This window comes from Stenella coeruleoalba (assembly GCF_951394435.1).
Source record: "Stenella coeruleoalba genome assembly, chromosome: 1".
Classification (NCBI taxonomy): domain Eukaryota; kingdom Metazoa; phylum Chordata; class Mammalia; order Artiodactyla; family Delphinidae; genus Stenella; species Stenella coeruleoalba.
Window position 1 is genome coordinate 168,024,135 of NC_137169.1, and position 21,708 is coordinate 168,045,842.

Here is a 21,708-nt window from a genome sequence, read left to right on the forward strand (position 1 = left end):
AAAAGACAACCCTCAGAATGAGAAAAAATACTTGCAAATGAAACAACTGACAAAGGATTAATCTCCAAAATTTACAAGCAGCTCATGAAGCTCAATATCAAAAAAACAACGCAATCCAAAAATGGGCAGAAGACCTAAATAGACATTTCTCCAAAGAAGATATACAGATTGCCAACAAACACGTGAAAGAATCCTCAACATCATTAATCATTAGAGAAATGCAAATCAAAACTACAATGAGATATTATCTCACACCGGTCAGAATGGCCATCATCAAAAAATCTACAAACAATAAATGCTGGAGACGGTGTGGAGAAAACAGAACCCCCCTGCACTGCTGGTGGGAATTTAAATTGATATAGCCACTATGGAGAACAGTCTGGAGGTTCCTTAAAAAACTAAAAATAGAACTACCATACAACCCAGCAATCCCACTACTGGGCATATACCCTGAGAAAACCATAATTCAAAAAGAGTCATGTACCACAATGTTCATTGCAGCTCTATTTACAATAGCCAGGACATGTCAGCAACCTAAGTGTCCATCAACAGATGAATGGATAAAGAAGATGTGGCACATATATACAATGGAATATTACTCAGCCATAAAAAGAAACAAAATTGAGTTATTTGTAGTGAGGTGGATGGACCTAGAGTCTGTCATAGAGTGAAGTAAGACAGAAAGAGAAAAATAAATACCATATGCTAACATATGCTAATACATATGGAATCTAAAAAAAAAAAAAAAAGTCATATAGAACCTAGGGGCAAATGGGAATAAAGATGTAGACCTACTAGAGAATGGACTTGAGGATACGAGGAGGGGGAAGGGTAAGCTGGGACAAAGTGAGAGAGTGGCATGGACATATATACACTACCAAATGTAATATAGATAGCTAGTGGGAAGCAGCCGCAAAGCACAGGGAGATCAGCTCGGTGCTTTGTGACCACCTAGGGGGTGGGATAGGGAGGGTGGGAGGGAGGGAGACGCAAGAGGGAAGAGATATGGAGATATATGTATAACTGATTCACTTTGTTATAAAGCAGAAACTAACACACCATTGTAAAGCAATTATACTCCATAAAGATGTTAAAAAAATAAAATAAAACAATGGGTCCAACTGCTGAAATGTATTAAATAGGATAGTTTCCTGATGTTTCCAGATTTTTTGGACACTTTGACTGAATTTATTGTACACATGAAAATATAACGGGCACATTATTTGAAAATGTAACATACTTTTTAAAAATAAGTTTATCCTATGTTTCCCAACTATGCAGACACTCTATCTAGATCCAGGTGGCAGTTGCATGTCTTAATGTGTACGTGTGTTTACCAATTCATCAAGCTGTGCACTGTATATTATAGCTCAGTATATACAAACATACACACAATAATGAACAGAATCTTTTTTTAACATTTACTCTAGAAAGTTCTTACTTTTATGTATAGAGTAAGGCAATCATTTCCTTCTTCATTGCTATTGCATGAATCTATCATCCAAGGGATTCTTAACTTTTTTTATAAACATATGCTACTTAAAAAAATGTTTCTTCTATAAACCCACAATGATGGACAGTAGCTGTTTTCCATCTGTTGCACAAGCAAAGACAACGTAAAAAGCGCCAAGTAGTTTGGGTTTGTGCGTAAAATGGAGTTTAGGTCCCAGGCTTGAATAACTATGAACAGATTTTCACACATGAATGTTTGGTGGAACATTCTAAAGTTGTGCTGCACTTATAAGACATTTAGTATTCCTGGCTCCTGACTACAAAATGCCAGCTTGTACCCTCCCATTACTGTGGTAACAGAAAACTTCCCCCCACTTTTTCAAAGGGCCGCTAGGGGGCAGTACTGCCTCCAGTGAGAACCATGGTGTTCTTTTCCACCTTTCAGAATTTCCCTGGGAACAAGAACCTCATTCTCTTAATCTTGGACGGTCTAGTGCTGAACACAGTGCCTGACATGTAGAGTAGGTGCTTAATAAGTATGACAGACCAAGGCTACGATAAAGTATTCTATGGAGGCACAAAGGGAGGTGAGGTCAATCCAACAGGGGAATTGAAAGGAGAGTAAAAACTACATAGATGTTGTAAGAGAGTTGCCTAGCCTAAGAGGACTTGGATGGCTGGGGGTGAGTGGGAATAGGAGGTGGGTGGTAGAGGATGTGCTATACCAAAACAAGGGAATAAATCAAGAAAGAAGAAAACACAGGAACCAGGAAACATGATCCAAAACAGAGAAGAAGTAAAGGAAATTCCCAGGATGATGAGGAAAGGAACAGACAGGATGAAAGCTTTGCAGCAGGCCTAGAGAGCAAACAGTCCAGATTATACTAGGAAGACAAAAGACTCCCAGAGGAATACCTCCAAGAAAAAAGGAAAGGGTTTTAAAATGGATTTGATGGATAACCATTTGATGGAAGTGTTTACTATACTGAGAGGAATTTTACAGTTCCATTGAAGTGTTTGGGAAAGAATTAGTGAAAGACACAACAGCAAACAAAGCAAACAGAAAAATAAAGCATTCTGAAGGGGGATGGGAAGATGTTCAAGAAAGAAAATATACTCATAGTATGATTACCTGGCTCATTTGAAGAACATTTAACATAACAATATCAATGCTAAATACCAGTGATTATTTCTGACAAAAATGAGAGATTACAAGTAAAGCTGATGTGTGTAGATTATTCTTTTGAGAAACCTGGCTATGAAAAGGAGGAGAGTTCAGGGAAAAGAAACACAATGGCATGAAAGCTTTCCCTACTTGATCCTACGACAGCCCATTTCTGGTATTATGGGCTGTCATACATTGCCAATCAATCTTACGTAATAACTTTAGCAACTCTGTGAGGCAAGCAGATTTCATCAGCCTCCTTTTATATATAGGGAAAAAGAAGCTGTTCAGGGCTGAGAAATGTATCTGAACTGAATGAATAACTGAATAAACATTGAATAGAATTAGAACCCACAGCACATGCTCTTCTGTATTCTATACATAACTTTCCAAAATATCACTTTGCCAGGAATTATACTATACTCAGAAGAATGATCAAAAATTAGCTCCAATATAATGAAAATCTCTTGAAATAAAAATAAATTATGCCTGGTAAAGAATTAAAAGTAGAATAAGTCTAGAGTTAAATTTGTTTCAAATGTTAACATTACAGTACCATTTTCTTTCTTTTTAGTTAAGTGAATTAAATTCCTTTCTTTGAAAACTAAGGATCATCAATAATTTTAGGAATAAAACCAAACACACAAAGATTTTTTTCTTTGGCCACACCGTGCAGTATGTGGGATCTTCATTTCCCACCCAGGGATCGAACCCACTGCCCCCACACTGGAAGCGCAGTCTTAACCACTGGACTGCCAGGGAAGTCCCAAAACACACAAAGATTAAAAAAAAAAACAAGGGGGAGGGGAACACACAATTAAATATCACTAAACATGAAATGTCTGTAAAGGTATCAGAAAAGCATTTATCAACATTAACATCTGCTTTGGAAATTTCAAAATATATAAACTTTTCAATCCCTCACTTAAGATTCCTTTTAATGAATTTTTCACTTTTTGTAACTAGTAAGAGCATACAGATACTCCTGATATACACCCATTTGACTTAAGAATGTCTCACATGCAGACAGCTAGTCCCTGCCATGCAGGAGATGGGGATGGGCTTCCTCCAGAAGCGTTCCCAATGGCTCTCTCCATAGCCTCAATGGGAACATCTTCATGGGACCACTGTTCATCCTCTCACCACAAACAAAGGTGTTTAGGAATCCCTCCTATTTAAACATCATGTAGTAGAACTAACGTGCATCTGAAATGTGATTCTCCTAATGTTTTTCATCATAAATGTGCAGTATTGATATTTCAGCTACCCTGTAGGTTACGTAGATCTTTAAAGGGTAGCCTAGAAACTAATTCATTTATAATACCATTTGTAAATTGTTTTTCAGGGGGGAAATACAATTCAAATTCCAAAGCTCAGATTAAATATGAATGTCTGAAATGTAAGTGGGTGACTACCTGTAAGTATTCTGGCAGTGGCTTAAGCAAGTCATTATTAGGAGAGAAGAGGAACAGCCTCTAAGTTCTCTGCTTGTAGGGTCACCAAAAGAACTGGAACTATCACAAAGTCTACTACAGAGAAACTTAAAATAGCTCCTTGTCATCACTACATGTTTAGAGAAGGACAGGAAATAATTAAAAGGGAGTCTCATCGATAAACTTCAAATAACTTTTAAAAAATGACGATATGGAAGCAATGATTAGTTTTACTAATAGGATCACAAAACATTATAAGTGACAAATGAAAACTCATCCTATTAGTAGATAGTTAATTAAAAGATTGCTGCAAAGATATTAAAAAGTTTGCTCTTAAAAATGTGGAAGTTATACACCCTTGAGTACACTGCCTTCCCTAGTCACTTGCTTTCTAAAACATAGGGAAATGAAAAAGTGGAAATGAAAGATTGAGTAATCAACCTTGTTTGGCTTTCAGGTCATTGCACTGACTAAACTAGGAAACATGAAATTCCAAAAGCCTGCACAAATTCAGAAATTCAGCAAAAAAGCATTAACTGAATGCTTCCTTTCTATTTCCACTGTATTTTATGAGCATGTATGAGCAAGCATGCATAACAGAGGATGTCTGGCTTGTACTAGTTTCTAAAGGGGTAACCAAAGGCATGAATAAGAACCATGAATTAAAAAGTACCATCCCTGGTGAAAATGAAACCAAAAACTAAGCAGTGACTTATGACTTTCTGGAAGATAACACTTTGCTACAATTTAAACACATCTGTTTAACACACCTGCTAGGTAGCAGGTATGTAATCCTCTGCAATCACTCCCACATGCACCTCACCAGCTCCTTCAATACTGAAGAGTTGCATCTGTCTTAAGCTACCACATACTTTCAAACTCCTAGCTTGTGTTACCTGGTCTCAGCCAAGTCTCTAACCTTATCCTGTAATGCTCTTTCCCTCTATTTCTTCCACCACAGCTTCAGTGGTCTCTTGTTCTATACTCAACCTCATTCTTAACTTACGAACCTTGTTCTAGCTCTTCTCTCTAACTGAAAAGTTCTTCCTCTTGATTGTCACAAGGTAAATTCCTTCTTGCTGCTTCCTCAGAAAAGTGTTTCCCATCACCTAAACACACCACCGTAACACTGATTTTACTTATTTATTTTACTATTTGTTGATACTTTTCTTCTCCCACTAGAACATAAGCTCCACAGAGCAAGGACCCTGTCTGTGTTGTTCACCATTACATCCTCCACAGTGAGAACAGTTCTGGCATATAGTAGACATTCAATAAATATGCTGAATGGATGGGTGAATAATAATCAGGCAGTAAGTATTTACTGAGCATGATACTATATCATGCAAACACAAAGTAAAAAGCTCATGAAGCTTTCAGTTTTGTGAGAAACCATAAAGAAACACACAAATACATATCGTAACAAATGATATTAAGGAAATAAACAAGGGTTATGATAGAGAACTGGAGAGAGGCTATTTTAGTTAGGGTAGTTAGGGAAGATCCTCTGAGGAGGTAGCCTTTAAATGCGAAAGAAAAATTGAAAAGATGTCAACCTTAGAAGCCCTGGGGAAAATAAACTTACGCACTTATGGTTAATTAATCTATGACAAAGGAGGCAAGAATGTACAATGGATAAAAGACAGTCTCTTCAACAAGTGGTGCTGGGAAAACTGGACAGCTTCATGTAAAAGAATGAAATTAGAACATTCTCTAACACCACACACAAAAGCAAACTCAAAATGGATTAAAGACCTAAATGTAAGACTGGATACTATAAAACACCTAAAGGAAAACATAGGCAGAACACCCTTTAACAAAAATCACAGCAATGTTTTTTTTGGATTTGTCTCCTAGAGTAATGGAAATAAAAACAAAAATAAACAAATGGGACCTAATTAAACTTAAAAGGCTTTGCACATCAAAGGAAACCATCAACAAAACAAAAATACAGCCTATGGAACTGGAGGAAATACTTGCAAACTATGTGACCGACAGGGGATTAATTTCCAAAAATACACAAACACCGCATACGGCTCAATATCAAAAACAGACAAAAAAACACCCAATCAAAAAATGAGCCCAGGGACTTCCCTGGTGGGACAGTGGTTAAGAATCCGCCTGCCAATGCAGGGGACGCGGGTTCGAGCCCTGGTCCGGGAAGAGCCCACATGCTGCGGAGCAACTAAGCCCGTGCGCCGCAACTACTAAGCCTGCGCTCTAGAGCCCGTGAGCCACAACTACTGAAGCCCGCATGCCTAGAGCCCGTGCTCCGCAACAAGAGAAGCCACCGCGATGAGAAGCCCACGCACGGCAACAAAGAGGAGCCCCCGCTTGCCGCAACTAGAGAAAGGCAGCGAGCAGCAACGAAGACCCAATGCAGCCCAAAATAAATAAACGGATTAAAAAAAAAATGAGCAGAATACCTAAACAGACATTTCTCCAAAGATGGCATACAGATGGCCAACAGGCACATGAAAAGATGCTCAACATCACTATTTAAGAAATGCAAATCAAAACAATAATGAGGTATCACCTCACACCAGTCAGAATGGCCATCATCAGAAAGTCTACAAATAATAAATGCTGGAGAGGGTGTGGAGAAAAGGGAACCCTCCTACACTGCTGGTGGGAATGTAAATTGGTGAAGCCACTATGGAGAACAGTATAGAGATTTCTTAAACAACTAAAAATAGAGCTACCAGCAATTCCACTCCTGGGCATTTATTTGGAGAAAACTATAATTTGAAAAGACACATGCATCCCAATGTCCATAGCAGCACTATTTATAATAGCCAAGACATGAAAACAACCTAAGTGTCTACTGACAGATAAATGGATAAAGAAGCTGTGGTATATGTACACAATGGAATACTACTCAACCATAAAAAGAATGAAATAATGCCATTTGCAGCAACATGGATAGACCTAGAGATTATCATGCTAAGTGAAGTCAGACAGAGAAAGACAAATATCATATGATATTGCTTGTATGTGGAATTAAAAAAAATGATACAAATGAATTTATTTACAAAACAGAAATAGACTCACAGACATAGAAAACGAACTTCTGGTTACCAAAGGGGAAAGGATAGGAGGAATAAATCAGGAGTTTGGGATTAAAATATACACACTACTATATATAAAATACATAACCAATAAGGACCTACTGTATAGCACAGGGAACTCTATTCATTATCTTATAATAACCTACAATGGAAAAGAACCTAAAAAGGGATATATATATATATATATAGAGAGAGAGAGAGAGAGAGAGAGAGGGAGAGAGAGAGAGGGAGAGAGAGAGAGAGAGAGAGAGAGAGGGAGAGAGAGAGAGAGAGAGAGGGGGAGAGGGAGAGAGAGACCACTTTGCTATACGCCTGAAACTAACACAACATTGTAAATCAACTATATTTCAATAACAATTTAAAAAAAAAGAAGCATTGGGAAGAAGCATATGTGAAAGTGAGGTACTTTCAAAGAACTGAAAGATGGGGTCTAGGGCTACAGCAAAAAGTGCCTGAAATGAATTTAGAGGAGCCAGGTCATGTAAAGGAATGCTGAGAAGTTTGAAGTCTATTATATTTAAAATTGGAAGATTTTAGGATTTTAAGCAAAGGAATTAAAGTTGATTTGTGTTTTTAAGAGTATCCTAGATTTTTATTCAAGTTGGTCTTGGAAGTTCATAAACTCCCCACCTTTGTCCAAAACACCATTGGATAAATACAGAAAATTAAAAAAAACAAATCCCAAAGCATATATAAAGTAAACATTTCTTTGAACCAGAAAAACGCAGACGAGAAAAAGCTGTAAGTCAGGCTGAAGTTGCAGATCCACTGGTAGGCAGATGGTAGGTAGGCAGTAAGTAACCAGGAATTTGCTTCCCACAAGATAAAAGGGGATCAAAGTGCTCCAGAGGGGCAGGAAATGGGGAGAGTCGACCTCATAATCAAACCAAGGGCTGAAATGGAGTTTTCCTACCCTGAAAAGGAGGCTGGAAAAAAAAAACCTGACATTAACCACTGAAAGGAGCTGCAGCATACTTAAAGCTACACTAGAAGTTGATGGGAAGCAGAAAATACCTCAAAGCCCAGGCCTAGATTAAGCTGCCTGCTGACTTAGTGACTAGATCCACTATCTCCAATATTGCAGTGGAACAGGGGCCCCACAGTGTCAATTTAAGATATGGTTCTAGCCTGGGACTGTTCAAGGGCCAGACGGAAGGAAACCACAAAACTACTAGACAGGAAGAGGGGAAAGCAGCAATAAGAAAATAAGCACATGAAAAACTTAGTCAAGAAGCACTTGCTAAGCAAAATTCTTAAATACATGAAGAAATTACAACCATGAAAGACGGCCACTATAACCAATGTCAAGGAGAGGAACCTGCTGCAGATGGAATAAAAATAGAGCAATCTGAAAATGATTTTTAAAGGTTTAGGATCCTCCAATAGCTAAAGGAAATCATAACAGACATTACAGAAAAAAAATACGCTATGAAATAAAAACAAGAATACTACAAAAATAGAAAAAATGATAAAGAAGCAAAGTTGAATGATTAAGTTAAAGATTTTCTAGAAGATGGGAGTCCTCAGATTGAAAGTACACACAGAGATCTGAGTGGAAGATGAGAAGAAAAAGGAAGCAAGCAAAACAAACAAAAAATCCACCCAAACCAAAAAAATATGTGTATGATCTATTTAAATAAAATTGTGTGTATATGTACAAAAACATAAAGAAATTACCAATAAGCAGCACAGAGCTGAACTATATGTTACATAGTTGAGTGAAAAAAAATAACGGAATATAATATATTGTATAATACTTATATATAAAAAATAAATAACTCAAAACTCCCTGTGCCTATCTGCCCACATACAAATGCACTGATATAAAGATCTAAAATTAGACATATCAAACAGTTACAGTAGTTATCTATTTGAAGGTGTGTGGCATCAGATAGACTTGGGAAGACAAGTATGGTGGACTTTCATTTTCTACTATATATACACCACTGATTATTTAAAAGTTTATATTAAGCTTACACTTATTAAGAGAACAAAACAAAAACTAATTATAAAAATATAGAACAGTTTAAAATAATAATGTTAGATCTATGGCAGCTGAATTGGAGGATTCTCCCATATACTTAGGTTAGAAGAGTCAGGTGTAGATAATCTGAATACATAAATCAATTTTCTGTAAAATAAGTTATGCTCCCCAAATGTCTAGTACATATGTATTTCTATATGATTATATGAGAAGAGAAAAATGGATAAATGGATTCATACCAGATTAATGTTGGACATCTGAAGGAGCAGTAGATGGGAAAGGAGAAAGGAAGCCAAAAACAAAAAATAAAATGCTATCCTTATTTTTTAATTTAAAAAGAACATGTATAATTATGTACTTATTTCATAAATATTTCCTGAGTGTGCTATGTCAGATAATGATCTTAGAGCTACGGGATACAAAAGTGGACAAAACAAAGTCCTTGGCGGGGGGAAGGGATGAAGACAATAAAATGAACAGAAATTACATAATGTCAGTAAGGAGTGGGGGAAATAAAGCAGGTTAAAGTGATAGAGTATGACCAAGTGGGTCAGTAAGGGATTTGACACAGATTGTCAGGGAAGACCTCTCTGATGAGGTAACACTTTGAACAGACAGCTGAATGAAGTTTCAGATAGGAATGGGGGAGCAGCAAGTGTGAAAGCCACAGGGCCACTGTGTGTTTGGCACATTCTTGGTGAAACAGAAAGAATGCTAGTGTAGCTGGAGCTCAGTAAACAAAGGTGAGAGTGGTAAGAAACCGGGGTCAGAGATGGAATAAGAGGAGCACTCAGGGACCAGGTCAGAGAGACCAAGGGAAGTATGATGGGGAGCCACTGGAGACTTTTAAGCAGGGGGTGACATAATCGGATTATGCTTTAAAAAGAATCCGCTGTGTGGCAAACTGAAATGGAAGGAGACCAGTGAGGAGACTACTGTAGCAGTCCCACTAGGAGAATACAGTGACAAGGACAACAGCAGTACTGATGGATTTGGTAGGAAGTAGTTGGATTCAATTTTCAAGGTAAAGGAAGCAAGACCTTCAGGTAGATTGAAGGTGTAGCCTCAAGCAATATATTATAATACTTGGTCACTGGTTATAAACATGTTAATAGTGATTATCTCTTGAGTACATGATTTTGTGTGATTTAAATTTGTTTCTTACGCTTTTAACACTTGTGGAATGTGAATGCGTTTATACATAATGAAGAAAAAGCAATAAAGTTCCTTTCAACGTTTAAAAAAAAAAGTGCACCTCAAGCACCATGCTACGTAAATAAAAATAAACATCTAGCCACATTATGGTAAAAGTGCAGAACATTAAGAATACAAAAAGAATTCTGAAAAATCAGGAGAGAAAAAATAGATTATCTATAAAAAAATGGCAATTAGGGCTTCCCTGGTGGCGCAGTGGTTGAGAGTCTGCCTGCCGATGCAGGGGACACGGGTTCGTGCCCCGGTCCAGGAAGATCCCACGTGCCGCAGAGCGGCTGGGACCGTGAGCCATGGCCGCTGAGCCTGCGCGTCCAGAGCCTGTGCCCCGCAACGGGAGAGGCCACAGCAGTGAGAGGCCTGCGTATCACACAAAACAAAACAAAACAAAACTACAATGAGGTATCACCTCACACCGGCTGTAATGACCATCATCAAAAAATCTACAATAAATGCTGGAGAGGGTGTGGAGAAAAGGGAACCCTTTTGCACTGTTGGTGGGAATGTAAATTGATACAGCCACTATGGAGAACAGTATGGAGGTTCCTTAAAAAACTAAAAATAGAACTACCATATGACCCAGCAATCCCACTACTAGGCATATACCGAGAAAACCATAATTCAAAAGGACACATAGGGCTTCCCTGGTGGCGCAGGGTTAAGAATCTACCTGTCAATGCAGGGGACACAGGTTTGAGCCCTGGTCCAAGACACGGAACAACTAAGCCCATGCACCATAAATACTGAGCCTGCACTCTAGAGTCCCTGATCCACAACTACTGAAAACTGTGTGCCTAGAGCCCATGCTCCGTAACAAGAGGCTACTGCAATGATAAGTCCACACACCGCAACGAAGAGTAGCCCCTGCTCACTGCAACTAGAGGAAGCCTGCATGCAGCAATGAAGACCCAACTTAGCCAAAAAAAAATTTTAAAAAAAAAGGACACATGTACCCCAATGTTCATTGCAGCACTATTTACAATAGACAGGACACGGAAACAACCTAAATGTCCAACAACAGATGAATGGATAAGGAAGATGTGGTACATATGTACAATGGAATATTACTCAGCCATAAAAAGGAACAAAATTGGGTCATTTGCAGAGATGTGGACGGACCTACAATCTGTCATACAGAGTGGAATAAGCCAGAAAGAAAAAAACAAGTATCACGTATTAATGCATATATGTGGAATCTAGAAAAATGGTACAGATGAACCTATTTGTAGGGCAGGAATAGAGACACAGACGTAGAGAACAGACATGGGGACACAGCGGGGGAAGGAGAGGGTGGGACGAATTGGGAGATTAGGTTTGACATAAATACACTACCATGTGTAAATACACTACCTGGTGTATAGCACCAAGAGCTCAGCTCTGTGTTCTGTGATTACCTAGATGGCAGAGGGCCGGGGGGGGGGGGGGGAAGGGGGGAGGGAGGTCCAAGAGGGTGGGGATATAGGTAGACATATAGCTGATTCACTTCACTGTACAGCAGAAACTAACATAACAATTTTACTCCAATTAAAAAAAAAAAAGACAGAAAAAAAAAGACAGAAAATAACAAGAGCTGATGAGGATGTGGAGGAACTGGAACCCTCGAACACTGCTGGTGGAAATGTGAAATGGGGCAGCCACTTTGGAAAACAGTTCAACAGTTCCTCTAAACATAGAGTTCCCATATGATCCAGCAATCCCATTCCTAGCTATATATACTCAAGAGAACTGTAAACATATGTCCACACAATAACTTGTACACAAATGTTCATAGCAGAATTATTCATAACAACCAAAAGTAGAAACAACTCAAGAATAGCTATACATTGATAAATGGATAAATAAAATGTGATATGTCCATAAAATAGAATATTTGGCAAAAAAAGAAATGAAATACTGATACATGCTACAACATGGACCTTGAAAACATGCTAATTCAAAGAAGGCATTCTTAAAGGATGACATATTACATGATTTAATTTATAAGAAATGTCTAGAATAGTCAAATCTATATAGATAGAAAGCAGATTAATGGTTGCCTAGGGCCAAGGGAGAGGGATGAGAGATTAGGGGGAGAATGTAGGGTTTCTTTTTGAAGTGATGAAAATGTTTAAAAATTAATTATAGTGATGGCTGCATAAAACCCTGTGAATATCAAGTTGCACACTTTAAATGGGTGAACGGGATAGTATATGAATTGTACCTCAATAAAGCCACTAGAAAAAAATAAGTGTCAAAGATAATGATGTAATATATTCCATATGGTACATGAAAGTAAATAAAACAAAATTCAAGAGCATGAAATAAAAACTAAGAGTCTACCGCCCACAGACTTTTACTCAAAGTACCTAAGGAACCCATCAACAGAGTAGTAAACCTAGAAGGAAGCCATGACAGAGAGTTTGGAACATTTTGCTATAAATTTAATTAATCACTGAGTGCAAAAAAGTAGCAACTATTGAAGTGTTTTTTAACAAGAGAAGAACTAAAGTTCTAGACACAAACAAGAAGGAAAATTGGGGGAGGGGTATGCTTATTCAGTGGGTAATGTGTAATAAAGTCCTTTTCTTGCCCAGGAGGGGACTTGAAATACTGTATAACTCCCGACTGTGTTAGATAATTTTAAAATTATAGTATGCTAAAATTTTACAGGTAACACTAAAGGAAAAGAAGCATAGCATATAGCTTCCAAACCAGAAAAAAGGAAAATAAGAGAATAAAGAAAAATCTATCAACATGATAGATGGCAAAAAAGAGGGAAAATAGTAAAACTCCTATATTTGGAAACAAAAAAATATTCAGAGCTGAATTGTGAAAGTTCTACATGTCATGTCTCGAGGATATGGCTAAAGCAGGACTTAGAGATAAATCTAAATGTATCCTTAAACATATTTATTAAAAAATAAGACTGAAGTAAACTTAAGTGTTTAACTCAAGAAGCTAAAAATAACAGAAAACTCAAGAAAGCAGGAAGACCACACTAAAGATAAGATCAGAACTCAAGGAACCAGAAAAGTAAAAAAACAATAGAGAAACTCAGCAAAACTAAAAGCTGACTCTCTGCAAAGACCAATAAAAACAAAGAAATCTAGAGCAAGATATCAAGAAAAAAGAGAAAGCAAAAACAAACAACATTAAGAAATAAGCATATGTGGAACAAATTTTTTTAATTACAAGCAACTACTACAGTTTCATACCAACATATTGAACACACGGATGAAACAGACTATTTTCCAAACAAATATTACCAAATTTGATTCAAGAAAAAATTAAAAACCTGAAGAAATCAATAACCATTAAGTATACTAAATCAGTTAAGTCAAACTTACCCCCATACATACCCCAGGCCCACAGTTTTATACATGAACCTTATCAACTCTTCAAGGAACAAAAAACCTCCAACATTTAGAAACTGTTTTGTGAGGGCAGCATAACCTTGATGACAAAACTGGAAAGGGACAGTATGGTTTGTTTTTTTCATTGAAGTTCACCTGCTTTACTATTATTTTTTTCCTTATTATTGTATAATTGCTCCACAATGTTGTGCCAGCTTCCACTGTACAATGAAGTGCATCAGCCATATGCATATCTATATCCCCCCTCTTGAACCTCCCACCCACCCCACCCTCCATCCTGCCCATCTAGGTCGTCACAGAGCACCGAGCTGAGCTTCCTGTGCTTTACAGCATGCTCAGGCCAGCCATCTTTTTTACACATGGTAGTGTATACATGTCACTCCCAATCTCCCAACCCGTCCCACCCTCCCCGCCCCTCCCCACCATGTCCACACATCCATTCTCTACGTCTATGTCTCTATTCCTGCCTGTTCAGTATGTTTTAAAACACATGTTTATTTTTTGTGTGACTACAGATGCAAATATACTATAGGTTAATATACTAAATAAAATACAGGTATAGAGTATAAGTAAATTTAATTCAAGTGTATAAAAGAAAAAATATACTAATGAGTGTGGGGTTTTCTCTATGAATGCAAAGATAACCATCAGAAAAATCTGTCACTGTTAACTCACCATATTAACAGTTAGAGACAAAAAAGCATACGATCTAGGGGCATAAGGGAACTTCATGAGTGATGAAAAATTCTATATCTGAATTGTGGTCACAGTTACATAGTTGTATACATTTGTCAAAACTCAAACTGTATGCATAAAATTGATGTATTTTATTATATGTAAACTATACCTCAATAAAGTTGGTCAAACAAGTATATGATCTCAGTTGATGCAAAAGAAGTGTTCAATAAAATTAAACATTTATTCATAATTTTAAAATATCATGGCCACTGGGCTTCCCTGGTGGCGGAGTGGTTAAGAATCTGCCTGCCAATGCAGGGGACATGGGTTCGAGCCCTGGTCTGGGAAGATCCCACATGCCATGGAGCAACTAAGCCCGTGCACCACAACTACTGAGCCTGCACTCTAGAGCCTGCGAGCCACAACCACTGTGCCTGCACGCTGCAACTACTGAAGCCTGCTCACCTAGAGCCCGGGCTCCACAACAAGAGAAGCCACCGCAATAAGAAGCCCGCGCACCGTAACCAAGAGTAGCCCCTGCTCGCCACAACCACTGTGCCTGCACGCTGCAACTACTGAAGCCTGCTCACCTAGAGCCCGGGCTCCACAACAAGAGAAGCCACCGCAATAAGAAGCCCGCGCACCGTAACCAAGAGTAGCCCCTGCTCGCCACAATTAGAGAAAGCCCGCGCAGCAACGAAGACCAAACGCAGCCAAAAATAAATAAATAAAATAAATTTTAAAAATATATATATATCATGGCCACTATCATTACTAGTATTCAACATTACACTGGAGGTTTTTTTTTTTTCAGTTTTTGGTTTTTTTTCCTTAAAAATTTTTTTGTTGAAGTATAGTTGATTTATAATGCTGTGTTAGTTTCTGGGGTACTGCAAGCTGATTCAGTTATACATATGTATATATATTCTTTTTCATATTCTTTTCCATTATGGTTTATTATAGGACGTTGAATATAGTTCCCTGTGCTATACATTAGGACCTTGTTGTTTATCTGTTTTATATGTAGTAGTTTGTATCTGCTAATCCCAAACTCCTGATTTATCCTTCCCGCACCCCCTAAATATTTATAATGGAGGCTCTAATCAATGCAATAATAAGACAAAAATAGAACATGTATAAAGTTAGGAAAAAGATAAAACCTAGCATTACTTGCAAATGATATGATTATCTACATTTTTAAAAATCTAGTTGAAATTAGATAATCCATTAGAACTAACAAGAGTTCAGCAAATAAAAATCGACGGTATTCCTAAACACCAGGAATATTCAATTACAATGTGCAATCCCAAAATATTACTATTTACAATAGCTACAAAAAGGTATCTAGGAACAAATAAAAGATGTGTAAAACCTATGTGGAGAAATTTATAAAATACTGTTTTTTCCTTAAAACCATCTTTATTACATGTCTTTAAACACTTCTCTACATGCATTACAGAATATCTTATCAGATCCAGTCCCTTAAATAACACTGTTTTCAACATAGCAAGCAGGCAGCATTCTTATAAACATCTTTATTACATGTGTTTATAAAACACTATTGGAGGACATTTTGAAAAACCCAAAATGAGATATAATATGTCCACAAATGGGAAGACATATATTGTAAACGTGGCACTTCTCTCCAAATTTATCTATAAATTAAATGCAATCCCAATCAAATCCCAATAAGATTTTTCAAGCAATTTTACAAGTTGATCCTAACAATTCCTATGGAAGAGTAAAGGGCCAAAAACAGGCAACAAAATTTGGAAGAAATTGCAAGATATCAAGACTTCTTTTTAAACTACAGAAACTTAAAAAGTGTGGTAATGGTGCTGAGACAGCCAAGTCAACAAATAACGTTAAAAGAGAATCCAGAGGAATTCCCTGGTGGTCCAGTGGCTAAGACTCCACATTTTCACTGGCAAGGGCCAGGGTTCAATCCCTGGTCAGGGAACTAAGATCCCACAAGACGTGGGCCCAGAAAAAAAAAAAAAAAAAAAGAAAAAGAGAGACAGAGCCCAGAAACAGACCCCCAAATACATGGAAACTTAGTATATTAGAGAGTGACATTACAAAGCAGTGGAAAAGAGATGGACTATTCAATAAATGATGCTAAGACAACTGGCTACCAGTACAGTAGAAATTAGATCCCTTCCTTATAAAATTTTTTTAAAAATTCAGTTGCATTCAAGACCTAAATATGATAATCAAAAGTCTATAAATAAAATAACAAAGGATCTTTATGTCATTTAGATAGACACTTAAAGGCACTGAAAGAGCATTTATAATGGAAAAACTCTGGTAAATCCGACTACATTAAAACTTATGTAAGCATATATAAAATGTCATTATAAAGTTATAAGACAAGCCAAAAATTTAGAGCAAATATTTACAGTGCTCATAAGCTAAATATCCATAATGTATGTGTGCATGTACATTCATGTGCCTGTGTATATGACTCTTAGAAATGAATAAGGAAAATTCAAATAACCCAACCAAAAAACGGGCAAAGAATATAAATAGGGAATTCAAGGATGCTCAACCTCACTTTAAATACTATCGCACATCCATCAAATTGGCAGAAAAAAAAAAATACAGAAAGCCTGACAGTAATAATTGTTGGCAAAATGTAGAGAAGCAAGAACTTTCAAACACTGCTGGCGGGACGGTAAACTGATACGACTCTTTTGGAGGGGTAGTAAAGCTCATATGTAATAAAGCTGAACAGAGACAAGCCCTGTGGACCTAGAAATTTTGCTTTCAGAAATCTACCCCACAAAATATGTGACATATTTACACTTTACAAGGACACAGGTATAAAAATATTCATTGTAATATTGTTTATAACAGCCAAAAAAAAAAAAAAAGAAACTAAGTGTCCCTCAGTAGAGGAATGGATTTACAGAGGTGTATTCATACTCAGGAATATTATTTAGAAACTAAATGAATAGAGAGATATGTGTGTATAAAATATTGAGGGGGGAAAATAAGTTGCAGAATGATATGACTGGTATGATACAATATATGTAAAATTTTAAAACAAATGCCATACATTGTTTATGGATACATTGATGAAGTATCAATAAAAGCATAAAAACATGGATAGGAACGGTCCACTAACCTTGAGGATGGTGGTTACTTCTGAAGTAAGAGGGAGTGGAATGGGATGGTGAAGGGTACAAAGAAAGTTTCAACTGTATCCATATCTTTTAATTCCTAAGAAGGTCTGACCCAAGTTTGGCAAATTTGAATAGCCCTTAAAAATAAGTGGTAAATACAAAGATGTTCATTATGTTATACTCCATGTTTTCTATATGTTTGAAATTTTCAAAGAATTTTTTAAAAAATCAACTCTGCTTGAGGTGCATGCAATGGATTGGAAGAGAATAAGAGTGAAACAGAAGACCTTCAGGAAAGCACGTCTACAAATCCTGGCTAGAGTGATGGTGACCTAGATTAGAGGTGATAATAGAGAGGTGAAGAGAAGTGGATGAATGTGAGATTATATTTCAAAGGAATAATTTGTAGGACTTATTGATGGATTGTAGATGAGGAGTCAGGAGAGGAAAGAATCAAAGTTGACTTCTCACTAAAGCAGTACGTAGGAGAAGGTGCTGTTTACTCGGATGGAGAAAACCGGGAAAGGAATCAGTTGGAGAGCATGAAAGAATCCTGTTTTATGTTTATCTCTTATTTCTACTCAGACATAAGCTCTTTACGGGGAGAATCTTTTTTATCTCCATATCCCCCAGAGTTCCCCCTGGGAACTGAGGCTTGAAGTCAAGTGACTTGCCCAAGGACATCCAGCTAATAAAACAATAAGTTAATTTTGCTGTGCTTAAAGAGCTGCTGCTATTCTAAGCTTATAAACATTATGAAAATGTATAATGACAAAAATCTCAAAATTTATCCAAAAGATAGATTCTAATTATTTGCTTAACTGTTAAGTCAGAATCACATGACAAAGAAGATTTTTCCACTAATACTACATAACTGGAATGGTAGGAAGAAAATCACGTAGACTGTCAAAGGATCATTTAAATAAACCTGTTTTCCCTCCTAAGATAAAAAGGTTAACCAAGTTTCTTTGGAGAATTAACTATAGTTAAAAAGTAATACTTGAGTATATTGTGACAACACATTTTTCAATTATTATTTTTTTGTTGTTCAAAACCAAAACAAGTATATGTCAACCACTGCATTTTGGCAACTAATCCTTTTTAGTGAACCATGACAATTAAGTGTTAGGTCCTAGGTCAATTTTTATTATCAAATACAGTGAGTGCTGTGATTTTAACCAATTTCAGAGTATCTTTACTTCCCCCTCTCAGTTTATCCCAGTGGCTTGGGACACTTACGAAGGGCAAGGGGACATGTTAGAAAGTAAATCAGAATTCAACAAGGGTGAGGTACTCAAAGCCATATGTATAGAAATCCCATACAAATAAATGAAGGTCTTAACTGTTTCACTGATATTTCAGAAATGATACTTTTGAGCACCAAAGGCAAATTTCAAAAGGTCTCAAGAAAACTGCTAGAAATTTTTAAATGTGAGAATACAGTCATTTAAAAATACATATGATCCACATTTTTAGCAAAGTCAGTTCTATTGCTGGATTTACAAAATTGGTATAAATTTTATTTCTTTGTGATTTAGAGGATGCACCTAAGTGGAAACAGAATTGAGTTCAAAGGCATAACAAGTGTATGTATCTCTTCTTAAGTTCAACATTATATTTTTGTTGGATTTTATTCTGCAAATAATGAGAAACCAGTGATGGTTATCACACTAAGGAGAGACACCATGAGTGCTTTAATAGTATAACTTTGGCTGTAATGCAAAGAATGGATGGTTTAATAGCATTAGAGATGGGAGGGTATTATAACAGAAGTTAGAGATTGACAAGGTGTTATAATAGTCTAGGTCAGGAGAGTGCTTAATAAAAGTCCAGATTCCTGGGTCCTAGCCCTGGAGATTCTGAGTTGGAAGGTTTAGACCAAGTTCTTATAATCCTAAGTGAAAAAAAGAGTTAAACACTGATGACTGGTAGTGAGTTAGAGCATCAAAGGGAAGATACCCTTGATGCTGAAACCTTTAAAAGAGTATCAGGAACTCCTGAAAATTACAAGCTCATGCTTAACTTTTACCATAAACACTGACTCACCTGGATCAGGGTCATGTTTTAGGTCCAGTGAATGTACAACAGGGTGGTATTGCTTCTAAACATAAAATAAATTAAAATAGATTTAATTTAACAACTTAGTGCCTCATACAAACATTTTCTTCAGTTTATATAAGCAAATATATTATTAGTCAGTAGTACCATTCTTTTGCTAAAAAAACAAAAACAAACAAAATACCCCAAAATTAGATCCTGAAAATCTGTAGGAAAGGGAGGAGAAAAGAAAAGATCAAACTAAGACTGAATTATACCTTTTATAGTATTGCCACCTACTGCATACACTAAGATATAGCACCATAAAAAAGCATAAGAGGGAATTCCCTGGTGGTCCAGTGGTTAGGACTCCACGCTTTTGTTGCTGAGGGTCAGGGTTCAATCCCTGGTCAAGGAACTAAAGTGCAGCCAAAAAAAAAAACCCAGGAAAAACAAAAAGCATAAGAAAAGCAATCAAGCAAATTAGAGGCATAGAGATGGAATCTTGTGTTTATAAAGTACAAGGTAGTTTTCAAATTATGAATGGACTGTTTTTCAAAAGTTCATTTTAAGAAGTGTTTAGAACTCAGAACTCATAGTCCCACAGAAACTGTTTTAAAAAGTGGCCAGAAAAAAAAAAACCAAAAACGTGGCCAGGCCACTACCATATCAGCACACTAATGCCTACCTACGTATCCTGTGATACACTGGGACTGCAATAGCAGAACTATAAGAACGGGATCCAAAATTCAGGCAAAAAGAAAGAGAAGAATGTCTCTCCTTTCTCTTGCCCAAAGTAGCAGAAGCCAAAAAGTTTTTGTTACTGTTGTTGTTGTTTGTTTGTTTTTTAAAAAAGCTGTCTTTAGTATCCTTACCCCATCCATTTTGCATCAATTTTAAACTTCCACAGCAGTACCCCACCTAGGCCGGCCAACTTCCTTTCTTTTATGCAATACTGATTACTAGGTTTGGGTGGGGGAGGAAGGGTAGTAATAGAGAGGGAGATGCTGGAAAATAAATACATTTTGAATGTTTTTCCCGAGGAAACTTTAAAAGTGGATGAGGCAAAAGGGAGTGGGGTATTTCTTGGAGGACTGACTTCTATGGAAGAAAAAAATGAAAAATTTTGCTTATAATTATTTTTTTCTCACAGAATGATAACTAAAATGTTTTAGAGAAAGTACCTGTCTTCACTCTCTAAAACAATTCCTGAAAGGAAAGCAACTAGAAAATTTATATGTGAAAGTATGCTAATTTCAAAAACTAATGACAAAAAGTAAAGCACCATCGAAAGCAACATGTATGTCTCACTCCACAGGCAATGCCATTCCCAGCAAACCTACTTCCACCTCATCATGATTTTTGGAACAAAACAAATTATACACAATTCATAAAGCAAATTTTGTTGTTAAAAAACAGGTAGTCAATCTTCATCATCGATTTAACTAAAGGGTCTTCCAAAATACATAAACATATACAAATAATGTGCCAAACACAAATGACGGATAGAAGGAAAAGGCTTAAAAAATACATTTCTTTTTCCCTCCTGGTCTCAGAATTAAGTCACTGTCAGTCTTCTATCTTCAAATTCTATTTTATTTTATCATCAGCTGTATTCAAAACCTAGTGTGACTCTGAAGGAGACAAACAGTAGCAACTGAGGCAGGAAAGACAAAGAAAACAAAATGTCACTTACCTCCACTTGGATCTCATACTTTAATTTTTTTACTGTAGTAAAATAGACATTACATAAAATTTACTATTTTAAAGGTAAATCATCTCACCAGAATTTCTTGTTTTGCTTTTATGATTTTGATGACACATTCAAGGATCTTTCTGGGATACTGCTTACGTTTTGTGGCTATATCGACTATGATTTCATCAAACTGGTCTTCAAGGACTTTGATATCAGAATCTATTTTGAGGGAAAAATAATATCAAAAAATTCCTTAAACACATTTTTTAATATTCTATATGAAAATGTAACATAATAAACTAAATTTAGAAAACACAAAATTTAAGGAAAACAAATATGGCAAGTTAATGGATGCTCCACTTTGGTAACTGATTCATGTATTCATTGAACAGTCGATTACTTACTGAGCCCCTATGGGAAGCCAAGCCTAAATCAGAGAAATACAAAGATGAACAGAACATAATCCCTGTTCTCTAAGAGCTCACGGTTCACTGGAAGAAACAGA

The 21,708-nt window shown here is 36.7% G+C and overlaps 1 protein-coding gene across 1 annotated transcript in view; it reads right to left on the bottom strand.

Annotated features, from left to right (window-relative positions):
• Nucleotides 1–21,708, bottom strand: part of NSL1 (NSL1 component of MIS12 kinetochore complex) — a 38,215-nt gene that overhangs the window by 9,062 nt on the left and 7,445 nt on the right. Inside the window, exons 3-4 of the mRNA XM_079903068.1 lie at nucleotides 21,292–21,422; nucleotides 19,517–19,571 (exon numbers count right to left, since the gene is read on the bottom strand). Of these exons, the coding sequence (XP_079759194.1) occupies nucleotides 19,517–19,571; nucleotides 21,292–21,422 (186 nt within the window). The remainder of the gene's footprint in view (nucleotides 1–19,516; nucleotides 19,572–21,291; nucleotides 21,423–21,708) is intronic.